Consider the following 21133-nt stretch of genomic DNA (forward strand, 5'->3'; position numbering starts at 1 on the left):
GACATGAGCCTCCTGAAATCCCAGTGTCTTATGGCAGAGTAGGACTTTCAGGCCCTTGAAAGGAGACAGTAGGGAATAAATTTTAAGAGGACCAGTTTGGTCGATGGCAGCTCTCCACTTCTCTCAAGCAGACTGTGAGCAGGGCTGCCCTGCAAGACACTACTGGGTCAGACGATGAGAAAGTTACATAAGGCAGAGTGGGAAACAAGACTGGAAGGAAAGACAGGAATGAGTTTGAATGGAAAAAGAGACAGCAGGTTAGAGAGAGAAGAAGGTGACCAGCAACAAGCATCATTTTATATGCTCACTATGTCCCACTGCTGAGGGCCCCCAAAGGGAATTTGCAAGTCTCAGCTCCAGGCAAACCCATCTTCATTTATTCCTGCTTCTGACCAGGCTTCCCTGTCACCTGGCTCTTGCTCAGCACGCCCGGTTGCAGCAGCGCCCAGATGAGAAGCAGCACCCTCTAGGTGGGAGGCGGCCGGGCACTGTTTGTATTGAGAGAATTATTCACTCTGGAAGCCAAGTACTCCCACCCAGATTTCTTAGACCGCAATTAATCGTTCCTGAAGTGTTCTCTAAGTTGGCTTCACAGCAGTAAAATACCACACGGGCTCTCCGAGCTGCCTGGGATCTCAGATGGTGAGAAAGGCAGCACGTGTAACATGCTAGCTGCCACAGGACAACCCTGGCCACGTGGGAAAAGCTGAGGTTCCTCCTGGTCATCGGCACACACTTCCCCACATGGCGAATGATGCTTGCTACGCGCACAGCAATGGCATTTGTCCTGTAAGTCAAATTCTGTCAAAAGGGGAAATAATTTAACAAGTACTCCCTGGATACCCAGAGGCGGGGACTTGGCGGTTTTCCACACTGGGCTGCCAGGGTCTGAGACAGGCTGTGAATAGTCTCTCTTCTCTACCCCAGTGAATTCAGCTGGTTCGTGCCATGACAACATCAGCCACCCCCACCCCCTCCCCCAGCACAGGAATGCGAGCTGACCCAGCTTCTCAGAAAGAAAGGGAGGTGAAGGGTAACACTGCCGGCTGAGCACGTGCTTTGTGCCACGCACCACGCCAAGCGGTTTACATAAATTGCTTTCGTTCCCATCTTCACTCTGCGAGGTGGTATCCTCACCCCCATTTTACAGACGAGAAGGCTAAAACTCAGGGAGGTAAGGTCACATAGCTGTTAAGTGGACAGCCAGCGTTGGAATCCAGACTGAGCTAGAAGCCACCATTGGCATTCTTGCTGTGATACACTATAGGCGCTTGTCTACTGTGTTAATCATCTTTTTACTATTAACTTCCTGAGGACAAAGACTGGGTCTGTTCTCTCCCGGGGCTAAGTTTCGCACAAATTGTCTCATGTGGTCTTCTCAAAGCTAGTGTTATCCTCATTTTACAGATGAAAAAAGTAAAGCTCAGAGAGGTTTAAGCAACTTGCCTAAGATCACACAGCTAGTAAGTGGTAGAGCCAGGATGTGAACACAAGACTGATTCCAGAGTCTGAATCCCTAATCAGATGCCCTTTCCTTAGATTGTGGATGTCTGTGCATTACCACCGAATCCGGCCTGTTGAGAAGTGCTTACGAGTCAGGAAAAGAACTGTCTAAAGAATGTAGATTTCTCAAAGCCACAAGAGACACCCCAGACCTCTTAGAGACATGTGACCCTGCTAACTTCTGCATCTATGGCAACCTTGAAGCTTCAAAAATATTTTGGGAATGAACTCTACCCCCTCACACAAATGCCCTGACCCAGCCTTTGGAACTCACCTTTGGAAACAGCAAGAATGAAAACAATGAGAGCGCTAGGTTTGAACGAGTGGCTATAAAAGCAAGGCACTTCTTGGATGAGAAACAATATTAAAAATGTATTCCAAAGGGTCACATTTCCCCAGCCTGAAAATATCCAAAAATGGAGATAAGAGAGATAAATTGGAAGAAACAGAAAGAGCCACGTTCTAGGATAGTTTTCCCCTCGTTAACCCCAGTCTCCATGAGCTTGGAAAGAGACACACAGGGTTTTCCACATGGACACAACAGAGGCTCCCTACCTGAGCTCATACCATAGTAGATGGAACCATTTTTCTCTCTCAAAAGCTGCCTTTTCGCTTTGGTTCGGCTTTGCCTGCCGACCATCTCTCCTCTCTTCCCGCAGCGTCACCCTCATTTTCCTGGAGGGGAACTACCATCTCCCACTCGGGTTCCCGGGTTTCAGGAGGGGAGAACTCCACTGTCAGTCCCAAGGGCACCTGATGTAACCAGGTCTCGCCAGTTGGCATATTCCATGGTCCCGGCTACAAGGATTGGTTCAGGACCTGCTGGCAGCTCAGTCTGGGCCACTCAGAGGGAGTCCGAGGCTTGTGGGGAAGCTCCCAGAAGAGTACCCCTCCTCCCCTGCCAGTGCCGGCAGCTGCAGGAGGGGATGGTGCAGGGGGGCACTGTCAGGGGGACCCTGCCTGGAAGGGAACCTGTGACATGGGGGGAGACTGACTCCTGACTACGTGAGCTCATTTTGCCAAATGAGGGGTAACCTCAAGTTCTTCCTGCATGGCTAGATTTGAACGTGAGAAATGCACAGCTTGGTTCTTTGTCAACAGCTACCCAAAATCCTAGCTCACAGAATAATAATGAGCAGAATCCAGGAGAGAGACACAAACAGCCTATATCCTGGGGCGCTGGACTGGCAATCCAGTATTAACTGGGTATGTCCTATGTCCCACACCCTAGGCCAATGCTCTTCTTACTTTGAGGGCAACTATACTTGCCTCTACTCAAGTGGTCCTTCCTGGAATAATCTCTGCTCATCTCCATCCAGTGCACTCCTACTCATCCTGCAAAACCCTCCATCACCGCCTCCTCTAGAGTATGACGCCACCTCCTCTGGGCTCCCACAGCATGGGTCCACATCTCTGTTGTCACCTCTGTCATACTTCCTTGTTTCATATCTGCCCATGTGGCGATTTTTTTTTATTAGCAGTGTAAAAATATTCAATGTAAAAATAAATAAAAATCCTAACAATACGAGGGAACGAGATAAAAAGCAAGATAAATTCTCTCTTTCAACCCAATGTCTCTCCCCAGAGGCAAACATCATCAAAACTCAGTGTGACTCCATCCAGGTGCTTTCAATCGCACTACGCTGAAATGTCCTAGGACATGCGACAGTCCAAGGACAGGGATTTGGCTTCCTACGTTTTGTAATGATACCATCGTGCCACTCAGCCTGGATTCCACGCTGGCCCAAACACTGACTATAATTTGTGACCTGGGACAAGTTAAGTAAACTCTCTGTGCCTCAGTTTCCTCATCTGCAAAATGGGATTTGTCTCCTGTCTCATCAGGTTCTTGTGAGCGTTAAATGAGTTGATATATTAAAGCACACAGAACAGGGTCTGGCACATGTACAAATGTTTACTGCTACCATTAGTCTCTCTCTCCGGTGTCTAGCCCTAAATAAAAAGTTCTGACTAGGTGGGGATGCATTTCTCTCAATCTGTGTGATTTCAAGTGTGCATGTACCTGGGTGACCTCCAGGACTCCAGCTCGTCGTCCCTCAGGCAGTCTTCTGGAACTTTCTCACTGACATCTCCTCCCCTTGGTAAGATCCACCTTCATCACCACTACTATTTACTGAGATCTTATGTGCCAGAGCCAATCGTATCTCACTTTACCTCCCGATATTCTTACTTATAAAAAGTACTCACCATTGTTCATGGGAGCATTAATCACCATAGCCAAACTATGGAAGCCACCCGAAATATGGGAGAACTTGGTCAAGGTTCCCACAACTAGTAAAATGCTTTCAACTCAAGTCTCTGTCACCCTAAGTATACTATGCGCCCAGTGTGCCTGGTCCATTGTCGGTGCCATTTTCGGTGCTTAATAAGTTATCTCTTGGGGGCTTCCCTGGTGGCGCAGTAGTTGAGAATCTGCCTGCCAATGCAGGGGACACAGGTTCGAGCCCTGGTCTGGGAAGATCCCACATGCCGTGGAGCAACTAGGCCCGTGAGCCACAACTACTGAGCCTGCGCGTGTGGAACCTGTGCTCCGCAACAGGAGAGGCCACGATAGTGAGAGGCCCGCGCACCGCGATGAGGAGTGGCCCCCGCTTGCCGCAACTAGAGAAAGCCCTTGCACACAGCAACGAAGACCCAACGCAGCCAAAAATAAGTAAATTAATAAATTTTTTAAAAAAAAGTTATCTCTTGGATGCACAAGAGAAGTGAAAACTATCCTGCTGATTAGCCTTAATTTTCCCTCTGCTAGGTGTAGTCAATGGCTTCCTGGAAACAGGGAGACAGCAAATGAAACCAAGGAAGAGTAAGAAAGATGTTAGCACTATCTTTGTTCACCCCGGGACCCCCAAACCCCAAAGCAAGGAAATTCCTCGGTGCTGCCAATGCAGACACAATTTTCCAAGACGAGCCACCCCATGCTGTGGACCAGACAAGCTGGAGTGTGGGCTGGCGGGGGTGGTCCCTCCCAGCGCATCCGCCACACAGGTACTACAAGCAGAAGAATCAAAGGAGCTGGAGGTAGGTCCCGACGCTTTGCTGGAAGAAGAGCTGTCGTGGTTCCGAGGAGAAACTGAAGCCCAAAGATGGAGGGACCCATCCAACGACCTCCAGCCCATGGGTGGGACCACAGGGGCTGGAGCCAGACCTCGCATTCCAGGCCCACGGACTTTGTAGTAGGAAGACAGTGTGGCCCTGAGATCCTGGATATACACTGGGTCAAACAGGTCCTCCGTGGATCGCTATGTGACCTCAAGCAAGTCACTTCACCTCTAGGACACTCGGTTTCTCCACTGATGAAATGCAGATATTAATTCTTCCATTTGGATTAGTAACAAAACCCCCCAAAAACCAGTAAGTAAAATACAACCAATGCAATAGGAAAAGCAGGGAAAAGAAACAGACAGTTCACAGGAAAGGAAACAGAAGGCCAAAAATAAATAAATTGATATTCCGCATCATTAGCGATGGAGAAATGCAAATCAATACCACAACAGGAGACCAACTTTTTTATGTCTATTAGCCTGGAAAATACATTTAAATGTGACAATTCCAAACACTGAATTGGATGTAATCTGAAGGCTCTCTTATAAATTGCTGGTAAGTGTGTAAATTGGTGCAACCGCTTTGGAAAACTGAGACACAGAAGAATGTTCAAAGGCCACAGTGTTGACCAAGAACAAAAGTCTGGCAACCACCCAAAACCCCGGAGCATAACAGTGACTGAATCAACTGTGGGCTATTCCCCAGTGGAATCTTCTAAGGCCATCTCTGTAGATATACCACGAGAAGGGCACAATACAGATGATCTCGGCCACGTCCCTCAAATTACGAGTCCCTTGATACAAAGTTAAAAAAACTACAATGAAATATACGCATGTAGTATGAATGTACACACATGAGATACAATTGTATCAAGAGGAAAAGCCAGAGGGTGGTGGGAATGGGGTTCAGGACAATGGCCACCTCGGAGCGGGTGGCAGGGATGAGATGGGGGAGGGACCCCTATATACTGAGTGTCTGCACTTGAAGTCCAGGCCATGAGTGGTCACTGCATTATTAAAATATGTAAGTTCTCACATGTCATGAACTTAGAGTCATTATTAATTTAATCCTGTGAAGCTGAGGACCAGTGACAATGACAACAGTGACTCCTTCTGGCGGGGATGCTGGGAGGCTCCGGCTCCCAGGCACCGGCTGTGGGCTGGTGGTTGGCACACGCCCATAATCCGCATGTGGCTGGAAGACAGCTTCAAGTGAGCTAAAGAAAATAAAATTCCTTTCACTCTGACTCCCTCCGCCTCAGGGCTCCACCGGTCCTGTGAATCATTACAGCCTTTCCGCTCTCCTGGGCCTGGTGCTTTTAAATATCACCCAGCTCTTGTCCAGTAGGTGACAAGACCCAGTTACTTCCAAAACCGTCAGCTGACATTTTTTTGGATAGCAACCTCTTTAAAGCTTGTGATGTGCCCGCCCTTTCCCTACAGGAAGAACTCTCACAGTCGAGTCTGTGGCCCTGTGCTTTGAAGGACTGCACCCGGCCTGGACTTGGGGTTAGAAGAAAGCTGGCTTTCAGCAGAAAAGGGGTGTGTGTGTGTCAGGGTGCTTGTTGACACTGCTCTCCCAGCGGCTGCAGGTAAGAGTTTTTCCTCCCATGTAACACAAGGGACAGAGAAGTCATTTAAGCTTTATACATACCGGCAGGCTCAAAAAGCAAGTCGCCAGCCTTAAAAACATGTCTCTGTTTCCTGTGGCTAACTTGCAAATCCAGTCATATTTTCAGCTAAGAAGGTAAACAGAGGGTTCAGGAGATTAAGGAGACCTATCTTAGGCCAGTATCTTTACCGAGAGACTAGGAGGAGAAATGTTACTGGAGTCTTGCCCTTTCAGGGAAAAGGATGGCAGCCAAGCCCACAAACAACCCCCAAACCCCGGAGTGTAGCTGAAGTAGGATATCTTTCTGCCCCTTCAAGAAAAAAATCAGGACACCGGTAAATAGGGTGGCAGGCGTATTTGTGCTAGATCCCAGTCTCAGGGCTTAGAGGCAGGGAACAGGGTCGAAGAAGAAACTGTTCTGCAGTCCACAGAGTTCTAGAATGGAATGGGCTGCCTGGAGAGGTAGCAAGTTCCCATCTCTTAAAAGAAAAAATCCATACCTTGTGATAAGCCCCTCTTAGCAAGGATGCTGAGGAATGTGGAATGTTCTGGTAGAACCAGATCAGAAGCTGGAAGCTGGAGGTAGAGAGGATGAAATAAAACCCTCTGAAACTAAAGGCAGAAGTTTGCAGAACTGGAATGCAGGTTCACAGCTTCTACAATACTCTCAAAGAAGCGTGCGACCCAAGATAGCTGTTCTCTTGCTCTCTGTACATCCCCTGCTGGACCAGGGCCTGCTTCGCCTACACCCTACTCACCTGACTGACCTTCCCTACGTACTTGTCCCAGGCCCCATATAATGACTGGTCTAACTTTAGCCACCAGGATAGCTTATCAAAGGGGCGGTGAGGGGCGGGCCCCTCTGCTGGTTTCCTTGGTAACTGATGAGCCAACCTGACATCAATTCCCCTGTAACTGGTAACCTTCCCCTCCCCGACCCCAGAGCAAAGACTGCCGCCGTGTCCTGCCCTCTGTCCGTCTCACACAGTGGGGTGTTGCTCCAGGACCCTGCTTCAGACATATAAGCTCCCCCATTCATTAAACCATGGATGTCTCTGTTGCTGACTCCGGGCTCTTTCTTCCAGTCTTAAAGCTGAGCAAGTACAGGGCTTGTATGCCTGTGGGGTGCAGCCCAAGAGACCCTAAGGAAGATAATGAACCAACAGACCAGATAATCTTTAAGGTTCCTCCCCCAACCAGGCCCCAGGTCCTGGAATCCTTTATGTCTCTGAATTCAGGCTGAAGCAAGCAGATATTTTCTTAGACTCAAACAAGTACCCTAAGTAGAATGTGGGCTCCACGAAGCCAAGGATTTCTGCATTCCCTTCACGGCTGTAGCACCAGCATCTCCACCAGTGACTGACACGTGCTAGGTGCTTGGGGAACATCTGCTGATGAATGTAGGTGAATGAACGCCAGCCAAAGCCTCTATTTCTTCTCCTAAGGTGACCCAGGGACCACGATGTCTCACCTGGCCGGCCGTGGAGGAGGCAGGGCCCCAGCCAGTGCTCATCCTGGGACCCATCTGCACGGATTCAAAGAGCCACCACTACATGTCTAGGGATGACCACATCTGGAACTTATGTCGGCTCCTAATTATTTAATCTGATGGGCAACCCTGAAATGTCTCCTCCTCCCCATCTAGAAAGGAAGGTGTTAACTGTGGCCCCGGACACCAGATTTATAAAAGGCTTCCGCTGCCCTTGACCTCCACGTTGCTGATATTGAAACCTAATTGTGTTGATGTTGGTCTCCAAGGTAAACAAAGCTTTACAGGGGAAATGTTTGGACCTAGAGATTCCTGTGTGCTCCAAGTTTGGACGAACAGCCGGAATCGTGAGCGTTTCCCTTCATTTCCTTTTAAAGGGCTGTGTTTAGCCCAGCCGAGTGGACAGCCCCAAACCATGCCTACGGGCAATTTTCAAAAACAGCCTCTGGAACACAATCAATTCTGCCCACCTCTGTGGAATTCCACCTGGAGGAAATGCCAAGGACTGTACCTCCATGAAGGCCCCAAGAGCCTAAGAGCCTAAGAGCCAGGAGAGGAGGGGAGAAGACGGCAAGGTTAGCAGAGAAGAGAGAAGAGAAGGACAAACGGCAGCGGCTAATCTGAACTGCTCACCTCCACCCTTAGAATGTGCCCCTTGCAAAATAAAGCCTTTTAATTTTCAATGTGCAATGGCTCAGTGACTCTTTTCAACAACCCTGAGAAAAAGGTTTTACTTTCCCCATTTTACTGATGGGAAAACTGAGGTCTCAACACTTGCCCAAGGCCACACAGTCGAGGTACAACCAAGCTGGGATTTATACTGAAGTAAATCTGCACTCTTACCCACCAGTCTGCACTGTCTCTCTTTGTGCCCAAATCCTGCTCCTCTCTCTCATCACTACAGATATCCTTCTACGGGATATGAAGGATGGTTTCTGAGTTAAACTGTGACTCCTCAGGCCTAGAGAGAAGAGGAAGTGACCATAGGAAATGAGGAGCTAATATATGGGTGGGTTGTAGAGGCTGGAGATGGGAGTGGAGCTTGGTGGGGAGACCAGTGAGCCTGACCCTGGCCAAATCCGGGCCAGGGCAGGGTTTGAATTGGGGAAGGAGTGTGGCCAGGACTGTGACTAGAAACAGCAAGCTGACGATGGCGAGCCAGCCCTCAGGAGGCCCCAAGCAAGATGGACACCGCTGGGATGAGGAAGTCGTCTGGCCCACGGTCCTCCCGGAAGGGGTGAGCCTGGTAGACCTCAGCCTCGTAACCCGGTCTGGGAAGCTGGCCCCTGCTGGGCTTGGCAAGGAGGCGTCTATGAGCTCAGCAGGAGAGAATGCCGAGTGTCCCTGGTTTAGAGAAGAAAAGGATCTGCTGCATCCCCATCACAGCCGGGCCCGCACACGGGAGGGCTTGGCAGTGTGTCCGGCCACCTCTGTTTCTGGTACGTGTAGCGTCGCACCCAAATTAAGACTTAGGCTCATCCTTGGCACACAGGGCTTAACAATCTGACAAGGACCCCTATGTCGTGCTACTCCGGGTGTGGTCCAGAGACCAGCGGCAACAGCATCACCGGGGAACTCGTCAGAGATGCAGAATCTCGGGCTGCACCCAGATCTGCTGCATCAGAATCTTTAAAGCCTGAGAAGCCCTGCCTTAGACGGTGCCGCAGCCTAGGATCAGGACCTCTGCCGCTATACTTTTCGAATCTGCTTGACGTACAAACTCCCCAGGTGAATCAGATACATGCTGAAGGCTGAGAACCAGGACAGGAGAGCTTCGAAATGTCCTAAGGACACCATCACTGGGGCATTCAAACCACATCTTTCAGATTCCTCCTGCACCCAGGAGCAACCCACAAGTTTCCTTTGAGATGGCAAGAAAGGTATCATCAGTTGATTCGTAGCCCATCTACTTCTGGAAAAGGACTGGTGATAGCTTATAAACAGAGCAGGCCAGCTAAGCGGCATGACACAACGGACTATGGGGCAATTCCCCGCGCCCACAACCCACTCAGCGCCTTTCTCCACACATGGGCTATTAAAGAGCCCAAAAGCCCATCACTGTGTTCTCCTTGTGCTTCTTTTTAAAATTATAAGCTTTCCCCAGAAGAAAAAGCACATCTACATTCAGACCCAGTTGGTGACGAGCCTTTTCAGAGCCTACTTCTCCCCATGGCAGTCTGTCAGCAAGTCTTGTCATTCGACCTACCTCCAGAGAGAACCTTGAAAGTTCCACTTCTCTCCACCTCCACTGCTGCGTCACAGCTCACGTGTGCTGCCAAGAGCTTCCCAGCTGGTCTCTCCGCTTCCACTTCTGCCTGCCTCTGCTCTCTGCTCCACAAAGCACTCAAAGTGGTCCCTGAAAGATGCAAATCCTATCATGTCACATCCCAGCCTAAAGTTAAGAATTGCCTGTATCCATTTCCTTTGGCTGCTGTTAACAAATTACCATAAACATGGTGGCTTATAAAAAAAATTTCCTGTCCCACAGTTCTGGGGAACAGAAGTCCAAATCAGTGTCACTGGGTTGAAATTAGTGTGTTGGCAGGGCCACGCTCCCTCTGGAGGCTCTAGAAGAGAATCTGTTCCTTGCCTCTTCCAGCTTTTGGAGGCTGCTGGCACTCCTTAGCCAGTGGCCGCATCACTCCAATCTCCCCCTCCCTGGTTACACTGCCTTCTCTTCTTCTGTGACAACTTTCCCTCTGCCTCTTTCTTCACAGGGATACATGTGGTGGCACTTAGGGCCCACCCAAATAATCCTGGATTAATCTCCCCACCGAAAGATCCTTAACTTCATCACATCGGCAAAGTCTGTTTTTGTCCTATCAGATGACATTTACAGATTCTAGGGACGAGGATGTGGATATCTTCGGGAGGATCACTATTTAGCCTACCACACTACGTTTCCATTGCCCTTGCTAAAATCCAAAACCTTTACCGTGGCTCTGAGGTCCTTTGTGATCTGGCCCCTATCCGCCTCTCAGACCCTCAGACCCCATCTTGTTCCATATTCCCCCTCTCCCAGCGCACCCCTTTGTCTGCTTTTAGATTTTCAAGGAAGCATGTCCCTGCCAAAGGGCCTTGGCTCTCGCAGTCCCTTTTGCTTGGAAAGCTACTACCCTTGGCCTCATCTGATGGATGAATGAATGTCTTATTCCCAAGAACTCAGGAAAAGTAGGAACAGCAACATGAGGAGAGACAAACTTTGCCTACCTCCCAATATTGCCTGGTTAAAGATGCTCCCACCTAGTCTTCTTTCAGGTTCCAAACGCCCCAAAACATCCACAGCCCTTGGTTACCTGTAGACTCTGTCTGGCACGGAGTCACTTTGGACAGCAAGGTCGGAACTGGGATAGGGATAATGCCAGTGGCACCAGCCCAGTCTCCATGTTCTGCGAGAAAATAAGACCGTCCAAGATATAGAAATCTATTTTGATTTCCTTTTTATGACGCGTCTTCTTTTAGTGGTCAATAAACACTCACTGTTGATTTTGTGGGAATTTTGCAAAGGCCACTGCTAATGGCAGCATCCTGCTCTGGAGACAGGAGGCTTGCCCGTGGTTAAATGACCTTTAATTTTCTCCTGACTCTGAGAACAGATCTCTCATTAAATGGTATTTCTAGTGTGCTATTATGATGAAAATGTAAATAGCTTTTTCTTGCCCCAAAAAGGAGTTTTGTGTAGTTATACAAATCAACAGCAATCAGTATATTACAGATAGTGGGTGGTTATCTCAAGTTATCACCTCACCTTGTTCTAATTTGCCTGGGTCTTTCCCATTAGCAGCGTCAATCCTGCATCCTGGGAAACCCCTTAGTCCCAGATAAACCAGGACAAACTGGTCACCCTAGTGGTAGCTAAAGGCCTATCCCTAATACTTGAGGAACCCAGGAGAAAAGGGTACAAGCAGAGGCCTATATACGGTAGGTCTAAATATACAGAATTTATAAATCAAGCTGACACACTGCTCAATAAAAATATGGTCTATCTTCCTACCATGATAAATGTCTTTAAAACCACCTGGAAGGCTAGGTTTGAATTCCAAGCTCTTGGATGTTCCTGTGACTTCTGTTTCCACCTTCTTTATCCACTCCGAGATCTGCCCCCACACTCTAAGGGATCTTGCTCACACGTATGCAGAGTCTTAGACATCATCCACATCCCGTAAAGAGCCCCCTCTTGGCTCTCCAGCAGGCCTACCGGTAAACTGTGCCAAGGTCCATCCTCGGAGGAGAATGGTCCCAGAGAAGAGGGCCGCTCTGCTCTGCAAGTGGCATTAGGGTCTTTCAAGCAGGAAATTCTGGGGTCTAAGGAAGCTAAGCCTGGCCTGGAAGGAGTGGGGGACCAGAGGGCCAGGGTGGGGTCCCCAGGACAGGAGCCACTCTTGCCCTTGGGACTCATCCCTCCCTGGAGGTCCCTTGAAACTGAAACCATGGAATACTTTCCAATGTCCAAACACGCCAGGTCCTCCTGGGCAGAGGTCAGAGTTGACCAACCCAGGGAAATAAAGTTTACACAAAACCTTTCAGATGCCCTTAGACTGTTCCTAGAAAGAAGGAACTAAGGTCCTCTGTACAGGAAACAAAATTATAGTATGATGAGGGGGAAAAAGTCATGAGGCAAAAAGGAAGTTCTTAGAGAAAGGCTCTCTCGCCTGGAGATAGATAAGAAAAGTATCGGTGACAGAGAGGAGACTGGGAACTTGCCAAGCTCTTCCTGCAGAGCCCAGGCTAATCCAGGTTTCTGCTTCCTTCAAGGGATTTACTCTGATGGGCAATGCAGACTGTAGTCCAAGTATCAGTGCATTGAAAGCAATGCACTCTGGAAATGACTCTGCTGCTTTCACAGCCTTGTTCCTCTGAGTGTGGGGACAGCCAGGCCACCACTATTGCATAAATAACAGCACGGAGGTGATTTGATATGAGGTGGTGAGAACGATCATGAAGGTAGAAAGCTCTGCTGTGTGGTGCTTAAAGGACAGTGTCAAACAACTTGGGTTCAGATAATTCCATTTACTCACGATGAGACCTCAGGTGGGTTACTTTGCTTATTTGAGCCTTGGTTTTGCTTCTTCAGCAAAAGAGGGATCCAAATAGCACCTACCAAATGTGACTGGTACAAAGATGAAATTAGACACAGCATATAAAGAACTCAACCAGTGGCTGTAACACAGTGTCACAAAATATCACCTGCTGGTACTAACAGGAGTGCTGGTGATAGCTGCAGTACTGCAGTAGCAGAGCAGTACTAGTTGTCAAGAAGAGACAGTACCATTATAATTATATGGGATTTAGGCAGAGTAGTTGGATTCTGAGTCTCACTGTTTGTGAATCTGGAAAAGAAGGAGCCGTCTTTTTTTTTATTGAAGTATAGTTCATTTAAAATGCTGTGTTAGTTTCAGGTGTACAGCAAAGTGATTCACTTTATATATATATGTTTATATATATATATAACTGAATATATATATATTAGTGATTCAGTTTTATATATAACTGAATATATATATAAAAGAATATATTCTTTTTCTGATTCTTTTGCATTATAGGTTATTACAAGATATTGCATATAGTTCCCTGTGCTATACAGTAGGTCCTTGTTGTTTATCTCTTTTATATACAGTAGTGTGTATCTGTTAATCTCAGACTCCAAATTTATCCCTCTCTAATGATGGAGCCATCTTTCATGATAATGAGACATCGGGTAAAAGAATCCCTTTGGGGAAGGGATGACGGATGAACTGAGCCTGTGGTAAATGCAGACACCGAAAAGAAAGGACAGGGAGACACGAGGAAACATGACTCACTCACGCCTCCCTGAGAATATGCCCCCGTGAGCGCAGAGTCAGCTCAGACCACGTGGGGGACACCAAGAGAAGCTGCTGGGCGCGCTCACCATTATATTCACAGTTGTACAGACTCAAGCTGAGTCATCATAGCAGTTCAGTCACATCTCAAGTGATAGAAGGCTGACCACTCACTGGCAAGCCTGAATCACCACACTGCTACAACTATCGCCATCCCTGGCCAAATTTAGGTACTACTCAATGTGTAGATGAAATCACTTCTAAATTAAGCATGAAGATTTCCAAATTAGCTCACAGTTATCCAACATCTGGACAGGAGATATTTATTACTGAATTGGACGAGGGGACATAAGGACAGAGAAAAAATAGAAAGAAGGCTATGTTCTCTAAGAAAACTATTTTCTTTTGAAATATAGGACCTATTTATGCAAAAATGACTGACTCATTTTCTTTTTCTGATCATCGAAAAGGAAAGCGAGTGTGTGTAACGGAGTGCTTTACAACCAAATAAAGATGTCATGTGGGCAGCAGGTTCTTAACTCAGTTTGTATTACTCTAGCTACATTTAAAATGCACGCATGAGCATAACATTGAGTTACTTCTGGGTTGCACTGCCTAAGGTCTTTTTACTCTTACATGTAGCTTCCCTCCAAGACTTCTCATGCCTCCTGGGAGGCAGGAACACAGCTCACACCAAGATGCTCTCTGATGGGGTCACCCCAAGTTCTTGCTCTTGTTCCCGTGGGCTGCCAGCCTCACTGCAGAGCACCTGGCTCTTTAGAAGTAAGCTAGGAAGATCCAGAGGCTCTCTTTGCCTTGAGTTCTCTGTGCCTTTGTTACAGGTTTCCCAGTTCCTGGGCACAGGGAGGAAAAAAGCATCTATGGTTATCACCATGAGCTCTGGGAGCAGACAGAACAAGGTTCAATCCTGGCTCTGTCACTTCACTCTGTGCAACTACAGACAAGTTGCTAATCCTCTTTGAGCCTCAGCTTCCTCATCTGTGAAATGGGGATAATTAGAGTCCCTAACTCAGAGTTATTGGGAGGATTAAGTATGACCATCTTTGTAAAGGACTTCGCTCAGTACCTGGCCACATACCAAGAGTTTCATAAACGTGAGCTCTAATTCTTTCTAATGGAGGGCTGTCTGGAGTCATTTATTTAGACACCCTGGAAGTTAAGCCACTGGAATCTAATGTTTTAGGTAATAGAGAACTGTAATATCCAGCCAAATTGATCTTCTTTCCCCTCAGGGCCCATGTTTTTCCTATCGCAATGATCCCCATTCATCACCTTTTGCTGTAATTGCTTGTTTAACATCTGTCTTCCCCAGGAGAGTAGATCCTGTGAATTTTTTTTATCACTGCCGCATGCCCCACACCCAGCAGAGCTTTCGGTACAGAAACAGATGTGCAATGGTTGTTTGTTGAATGACTGAAAGACTGAAAAATCAATGGACCAATGGAATGAGACCACGTGACCAACTGAACCACAGACCAAATGACTGAATGACCCACTGAGTGACTGAATGAATGAATGAATAGATGAATGACTGAAATTAATCATCTACATTCAACTGGATGATCTGAAAATACTTCCTAGCATGACAAAACACAAGACTACTAAATACAGGATTTTAACTTGGACAAGCAGGATCTTTGGGGGGATATAAAATAGTTGGTTTTCAGTATTTTAAGGAGTTCAATTCTTCCTCCCCGCTATCAGTGATGGGACGGGTGATAATACCCTACTGGAAAACATTACTCACTCCACACTCATGCAGCCCTCAAACTGCACATCCCTCCCCCACTCCGTCATAACCCAGGATCTGCCTGACAGCTTCTGGCCTCGGCGTGTCTATCTGTGTCAGATGACATCATGGCCAAACCACGTCGTCTTGGGCTGTGAGAACAACTGGGAGAATCAAGAGGAAGCAAGCCCCAGATCTTTCACTGCCTAACGTCTGAAAACGAAGAATCTTCCCTGAAATCGCCCACCCCTTCTTCTGGGTGAACTCATCCAGTCTTTCCAGAAAGGCAGCTCAGGGGCAAGGTCTTGCTGGACTCCAGCGGGGGATTTGGTGTCTTCATACCTTGTTCATCAGCCACAGAACACACGCTCATCTTTCAGCAGCTCTGGAATTCTGCCCACAGACGTCTGGACGTTGTGCTGCATTCCCAGAGAACCTCTCAGGACATACACAGTTAGCCAGAGAAGATGCAAATTGTTTTTAAATGATAACCTGCCTCACACTAACAGACTTAAAATGACCATTGGATGGTATTTTGACTATCCTATCCTCCTGAGAATCTGTGATTGTAACGAAGTAACTGAAACACTTAAGGCCATTTTCCTGCTGTGATGGAGGAAAGGACCCCCACATCCAGGCTGAGCAAAACCTTAAGGGTCCCTGGGAAGATTTTAAGTGAATGAAGCATGATGACTACCTACCTGAAACTGAGCAAACAGTAACTGCATAATAATTAAATAATAATTACACAGCCACCAGGTATCAAACACCTTCTCCATGCCAGGCGCTAGACTGCATGCTTCCTAGACATCAGCACATTTAACCTGCGTAGCAGTACTATAAGATTGGTATTATTGTTTCCATTTTACAGATAGGTAAACTGAGGCTCCCAGTAGGTGCCCAAGCAGGGATTTGACCCGAATCTGTCTAATATCAAAGCTGGTGCTCCTACCCCTCTAGAGGCTGCACCACAGCCCACCGAGATAGGAGGGAAGGGTGACTGCCGACGAAGTGAAATAGAAGGGTGGGATGTAACTTAGGCAGGATAAAGTGGTACTTAAAATCTGGAGGGGAGAAGGGAGAGAAGACCGTGAACACAAGACCACAGTTTTCTAATAGAGCAACCGTCATCACGTGAGAAAAGGGGAGCCCTCCAAAGAGATTCCAAAGGCTGGAAAGAACAGATGGGTGACATCCTGGAAGGCAGATGTCAGCCCAAGGTAACCAAGCCCCTCGTAACAATGAGCACTGTCCAAAACTGCTGGAACTATCTGGTCAGAGAATGAGCTCTTGGACACGGAAAGCATTCAAGCACAGTAGGAAACACCCTCGTCGGTGCCACAGAAGTGGGGATGGGGTACCTCGGAGGTCCTGTCCAACTCCCAGCCCCTCTGTTTGCTCTGGGGAAATGCTCACTAAGCATCTGACAATGTTACCCTTGCGTGCACCCGACCACCATCTGCCGCAGGCATGCTAGTAAAACAATCTTTGCAGAACCGGTCCATAGTAACAGTTTCATCTCTCTCAGGACAGAGGAAGCAATGATGGGGAACCATTATTCTGAACCTATTTGTGCTAAACAAGGAAGAATTGGGTGGACGTTAGAAGGGACAGGAATCCTGGGAGAGGAAGGAAACTATGGGTATTACGGTACTGCTTGCAATGGATTGGGTACATTCCCTTACTAAAGCTGGGTACCACCCTCTTGAAGTGCGGCTCATCATTTCCATCTTACAGCTAGAACAATCTAAGAGAGAAGTTCATTTGCCCATGCCTCATCACTGATAACTGCTTCAAACTCAGATATGCCTGATTTCAAAACCACCCCTCTTTTCTCCAAAGTACGTTCTGAACCCAGGGAGGGGGAGACTGGGTAGAGCCCTGAGAGCACGGTACTTAGGACAGGTAGGTTGTGATGGGCAGAAAAGGAATGATAAGTCTGCAGCATAGAATAAGACAGAGGGAGCAGGTCAGAATGGGCTGCTCAGACAAGTTAATTTATAAGCACTGAGGAAAGACAAGAAACAGGAAATGGATCAAACCAGAAATCACCTCCTTCACAATTCAGTCTAATTTTGGCCTAGAGCCCAAGCTACAGAACTGGTTCCAACTTGCCAATAATGCAGGTTCATAGAGGGGACCTCAGACACTTCAATCTGAACAAAACCCACATATGTCAACTTTGCCCTCAAAGGTAACATATAAAAGCACCATCACCATTTTTTTCCAGAGTACAGAATGATTTCAACATTTCATGAGGAGATGTTACCAGGTAACACAGGTTCACAAGGCTTTGGAAAATAAAATGCCAATATGGCAGACAGAATGAAAAACATGATGATGAGAAAGGATGTTAATGACTGTTTAACTATACTGATTTTTATCTCCTCTCTGTTCCTTAAGTTCTCCTGGGAAACCGTGGTGCTACAAGGCTCCCCCAGACTTCTTGCTCATTAGAGATTTCATGATGGGTTGAACAGGCCTGATTTTCCCCATTATCTGGTGTGTAAAAGTTATTCTAAAACAAATTTTATTCTAAACAGTTGTTATAATTAGCTTGTTGAGGGTTACCTACAACTGGACCACAGGTTTTAAGTGTGTGTTGTGGGCACAGAGGGCTGAAATGCTTTTTATGTCTACGCTAGGGATTCAGACCCTACACTGTAGGAATTAAATGTGATGAACTTAGCCTGACACATGGAGAACAGCCCAAGAAATGGTTGCTGTTGCTTTAGCTGTTGTTTTGTAGTTTTTATTCATACCATCTTTGGAGTTTGACACATGTGGGTCCAATTTCAGGCTCTGCAACCAGCTCTGTGACCTCAGGAAAATTATGTAACGTCCCTAGGGCTCAGTTTGCTCTCCTGTAAAAGGGGGACAAGACCACCGCCTCAGGAGGGTGTTGGGAGGACGCAGTGAAATCGCTCAGGGACAGACTCTGGCAGAGTTGTGCTGATGGGAGCTCAGAAAGGGCACCTGGACCCAATTATCCTGAGCCCATCCCTTGAAGCTGGGAATTCCCCCTTGGATAGGCCACTGTAAATCCTCCACCCCACCCCCTGCAAGCTAGTCCGCCCCTCCCACGACCCCCCTACCCACAAGATCACAATCATTCTCAGGCTAGGAACTCGGAGCTGCATGTTTGCCCCTTAATCCCATTCAACCGCCTTTCTCCTTAATGAGTCATATCAACACCTTGCGCCAGTGTGCCACGCCAAACACAACAAGCATCAATATTTTGCTACCGCTTGGTTGCAAACTCCATGCAGGTCAGCAAATTACAGTGATTCCAGTTTAGGAAAAGAGTCCAACTCAGCACATTGCTCCGGGTTCCCCAGCGTCTCACGCACAAGCCTCATCCTCAAAGACTCAAGACTAGCACCCTGTTAGCTGGGGCCTGGCATGGGAACGCTTCACGTTTGGAAGGCCCATCGGGGCCCGCACCCAGCTGCTGCACACAGCCCCGCATTCACTCCTCAAGCCATTTTCAGAAACCAGGGGACCGAGGCACAAGGGAGTGAGAGACCTCAAGTCACCATCACTGGCCTAAGTCACTCCACGGTCAGTCTCCTCCTCGAGACTCAAAAGCAGCCGGCAGATCTGCCCAAGAGAAGGCTGCCAAGTTTCTGTCTTGCCTTTCCTAGCATCTCTATCTGGTTTTCCTATTCTAATTAATTGCTAAGCCTCAGATTCTTTTAACTAACTCACGTGCCAAGAGCCAAAAAGACAATGTGAGAAACCACAGGGCAGCCCGTATCTCCACAACCTAGGGAAGGGGTCCTCTCTAAAGCCCACTTTAGCTTCTCGACGGGTCAGGGGGCTAGCTGGAAACACTCGAAGGGGTAACTGAAGGGAGTTTTACGAAAGGGCAAATCAACGAAGGAGAAAATAGCACCGTTCCATGAACCCACTTGGGAGGAGCAAGCAGCCCAGGGCCAGCGACCACAGGAGGCAGGGACCACGCCCGGCCTGAAGGGGCAGAGGGAGAGAGCTGTCCCCAGGCTGACAGGAGCTGTGGCCGCAGGTGGAAGAACACGACCACCTCCAAAACCCAGGCCAACAAGGAAGAAGTGGGGAGATTAAAGACACCCACCTCTGATCTCGCACCGGGGCCTCCTGCGCTGGCTGAGCTGTGCATGGAGAACGCGGGTCGGCCTCCCAGGCCCAGAGCTGGAGGCGACAGGAAAAGGGGACCTGGAAGGGTCACAGGGAACATCCAAAATGACCCCCAGCTGCCGGGAGTCCTGTCTCTACGCCATCGTCCAGGCTGAGCCCTTACCCCGAAGCCAGGCATCTCCTGAGCGATCCCTGTTGGGTTTGGATCCCAACTAGCTCTGAGGCTTGAGCAGCTCACATAACACAGCAGAGCTTCGTTTTCTCATTTGTAAATAGGATTAACAATACCTGCCACCTGGGGGGGGTCCTAAGGCTTAACCACGTAAAATGCTGACGGGCACAGAGAAAACACGGAGCACCTGTTCACTTCCTTCCTACCACGCAGACGCATGCGCACGTGCGCACACAAACGCACGTGCGCACAGAAACGCATGCGCGCGCACGCCCACAAATGCACGTGCGAGCACACAAACGTACGCATGCGCACGCACACAGACACGCCCATACACACCGAGGATGGATAGGCGGAAGGTAGCAGCAAATACTACACCTATGGACATTAAATGTGGATATGGTTCAGTCCTCCAGGACCGTAACTAGAAAGTTCTCGTTGGTAAGAGTAAATGCTGCTTTCCAAAGGACTCACTCAACTCATGTAACTTATTGCCCCAGGAAGCGTTAAGAATTGAGGGGAGCAGATGTATTTCTTTTAAAAATAGGTACCAAACATCTTCTCCCCAGGAAATAGCAGAGAAGTAAATCTTTTAACCAGATCCAAGAGTGAGGAGGATGATAGTATGTTGGTTTTCAATACACTGTGTGATAAATTACCACGAACTTAGCAACTTAGAACAGTACTCGTTTATCATCCTGCCACGTGGTTGTTGGCAGAATTCACTTCCTTACAGACGTGGAACTCGTGGCAGCTCACTTCTTTAAGGCCAGCAGGACGGAGGTAGAGATTTCCTCGGTCTCTGACTTCTGGCTCCTCCTGTGAACAGCTCACCTGATTAGGTCAGGCCCACCCAGGATAGTCTCCCTATTAGGGACCTCACTTTGGCCATAAGACTCAACATCATCACAGGAGTGGAATCCCATCACCTTTGCCACATTCTGTTGGTTAGAACCAAGTTAGAGGTACCACCCACACTCATGGGGAAGGGATTATATAAGGGCCTGGGTCACTGGACAGCATCTTAGAATTCTGACACTACAGATAGTTATAGATGAACATATGGATATGCCTTGTACAGCAAGAGGAATAAATATTGTTATCCTCATTTTTTTCAAGGACGCAGAGACTCTCAAATATGTTGCCCAAATCAGTGAGCTCAGCCCCGTGATGAAGCTGAAACACACACGGAGATTTTCTGGGTCTCAATCTCGTGCTCCTTCCACTCCCTTGTCAACCCGGCAAAGAAGGGAATGGCTCCATCGCACCATCAGGTGCAATACACATCTGATGTTCAGAGGAAACTGATCACGTGCGCCCAGTAACTAATGACAAATTTGAGTTGCAAGTGGCCTTGTGGATGACAGCAGCCACACCGCTTTCAGCAGAGCTAGAATCAAATGCAGGGCTCTGGACTCGTGACCCAGTGCTCCTTCGCAATGGACAGATCTTCTTGTGCGTTTCACTGTCCCTGTCAAAGACAGGCTCTAAGGCAGGAGAATAGCTGGGTCCAAGAATCATGTTTTGTTTTCATCCAGATGCTTTGGCCTTACAGGCAAAGCCTTTCTTGATCTAGGAGTCAGTCCATCCAAAAATCTGGAGAAAATTAGATAGTTATTCTAAAATTA

The 21133-nt window shown here is 48.0% G+C and overlaps 1 protein-coding gene and 1 long non-coding RNA gene across 2 annotated transcripts in view; one reads left to right on the plus strand and one right to left on the minus strand.

Moving 5' to 3' along the window:
• Positions 1–21133, minus strand: part of LOC309637532 (uncharacterized protein) — a 413691-nt gene that overhangs the window by 368671 nt on the left and 23887 nt on the right. Inside the window, exon 3 of the mRNA XM_082412458.1 lies at positions 9873–10022. Coding sequence (XP_082268584.1) covers positions 9873–10022 — 150 coding nt within the window. The remainder of the gene's footprint in view (positions 1–9872; positions 10023–21133) is intronic.
• On the plus strand, positions 4148–8349 carry LOC309637594. The gene is made up of 2 exons (XR_014250690.1): positions 4148–6157; positions 7623–8349. It is a non-coding gene; the product is annotated as an uncharacterized lncRNA (long non-coding RNA).

The sequence above is a fragment of the Balaenoptera physalus genome (genome assembly GCF_965194825.1).
Source record: "Balaenoptera physalus genome assembly, chromosome: 11".
Classification (NCBI taxonomy): Eukaryota; Metazoa; Chordata; class Mammalia; order Artiodactyla; family Balaenopteridae; genus Balaenoptera; species Balaenoptera physalus.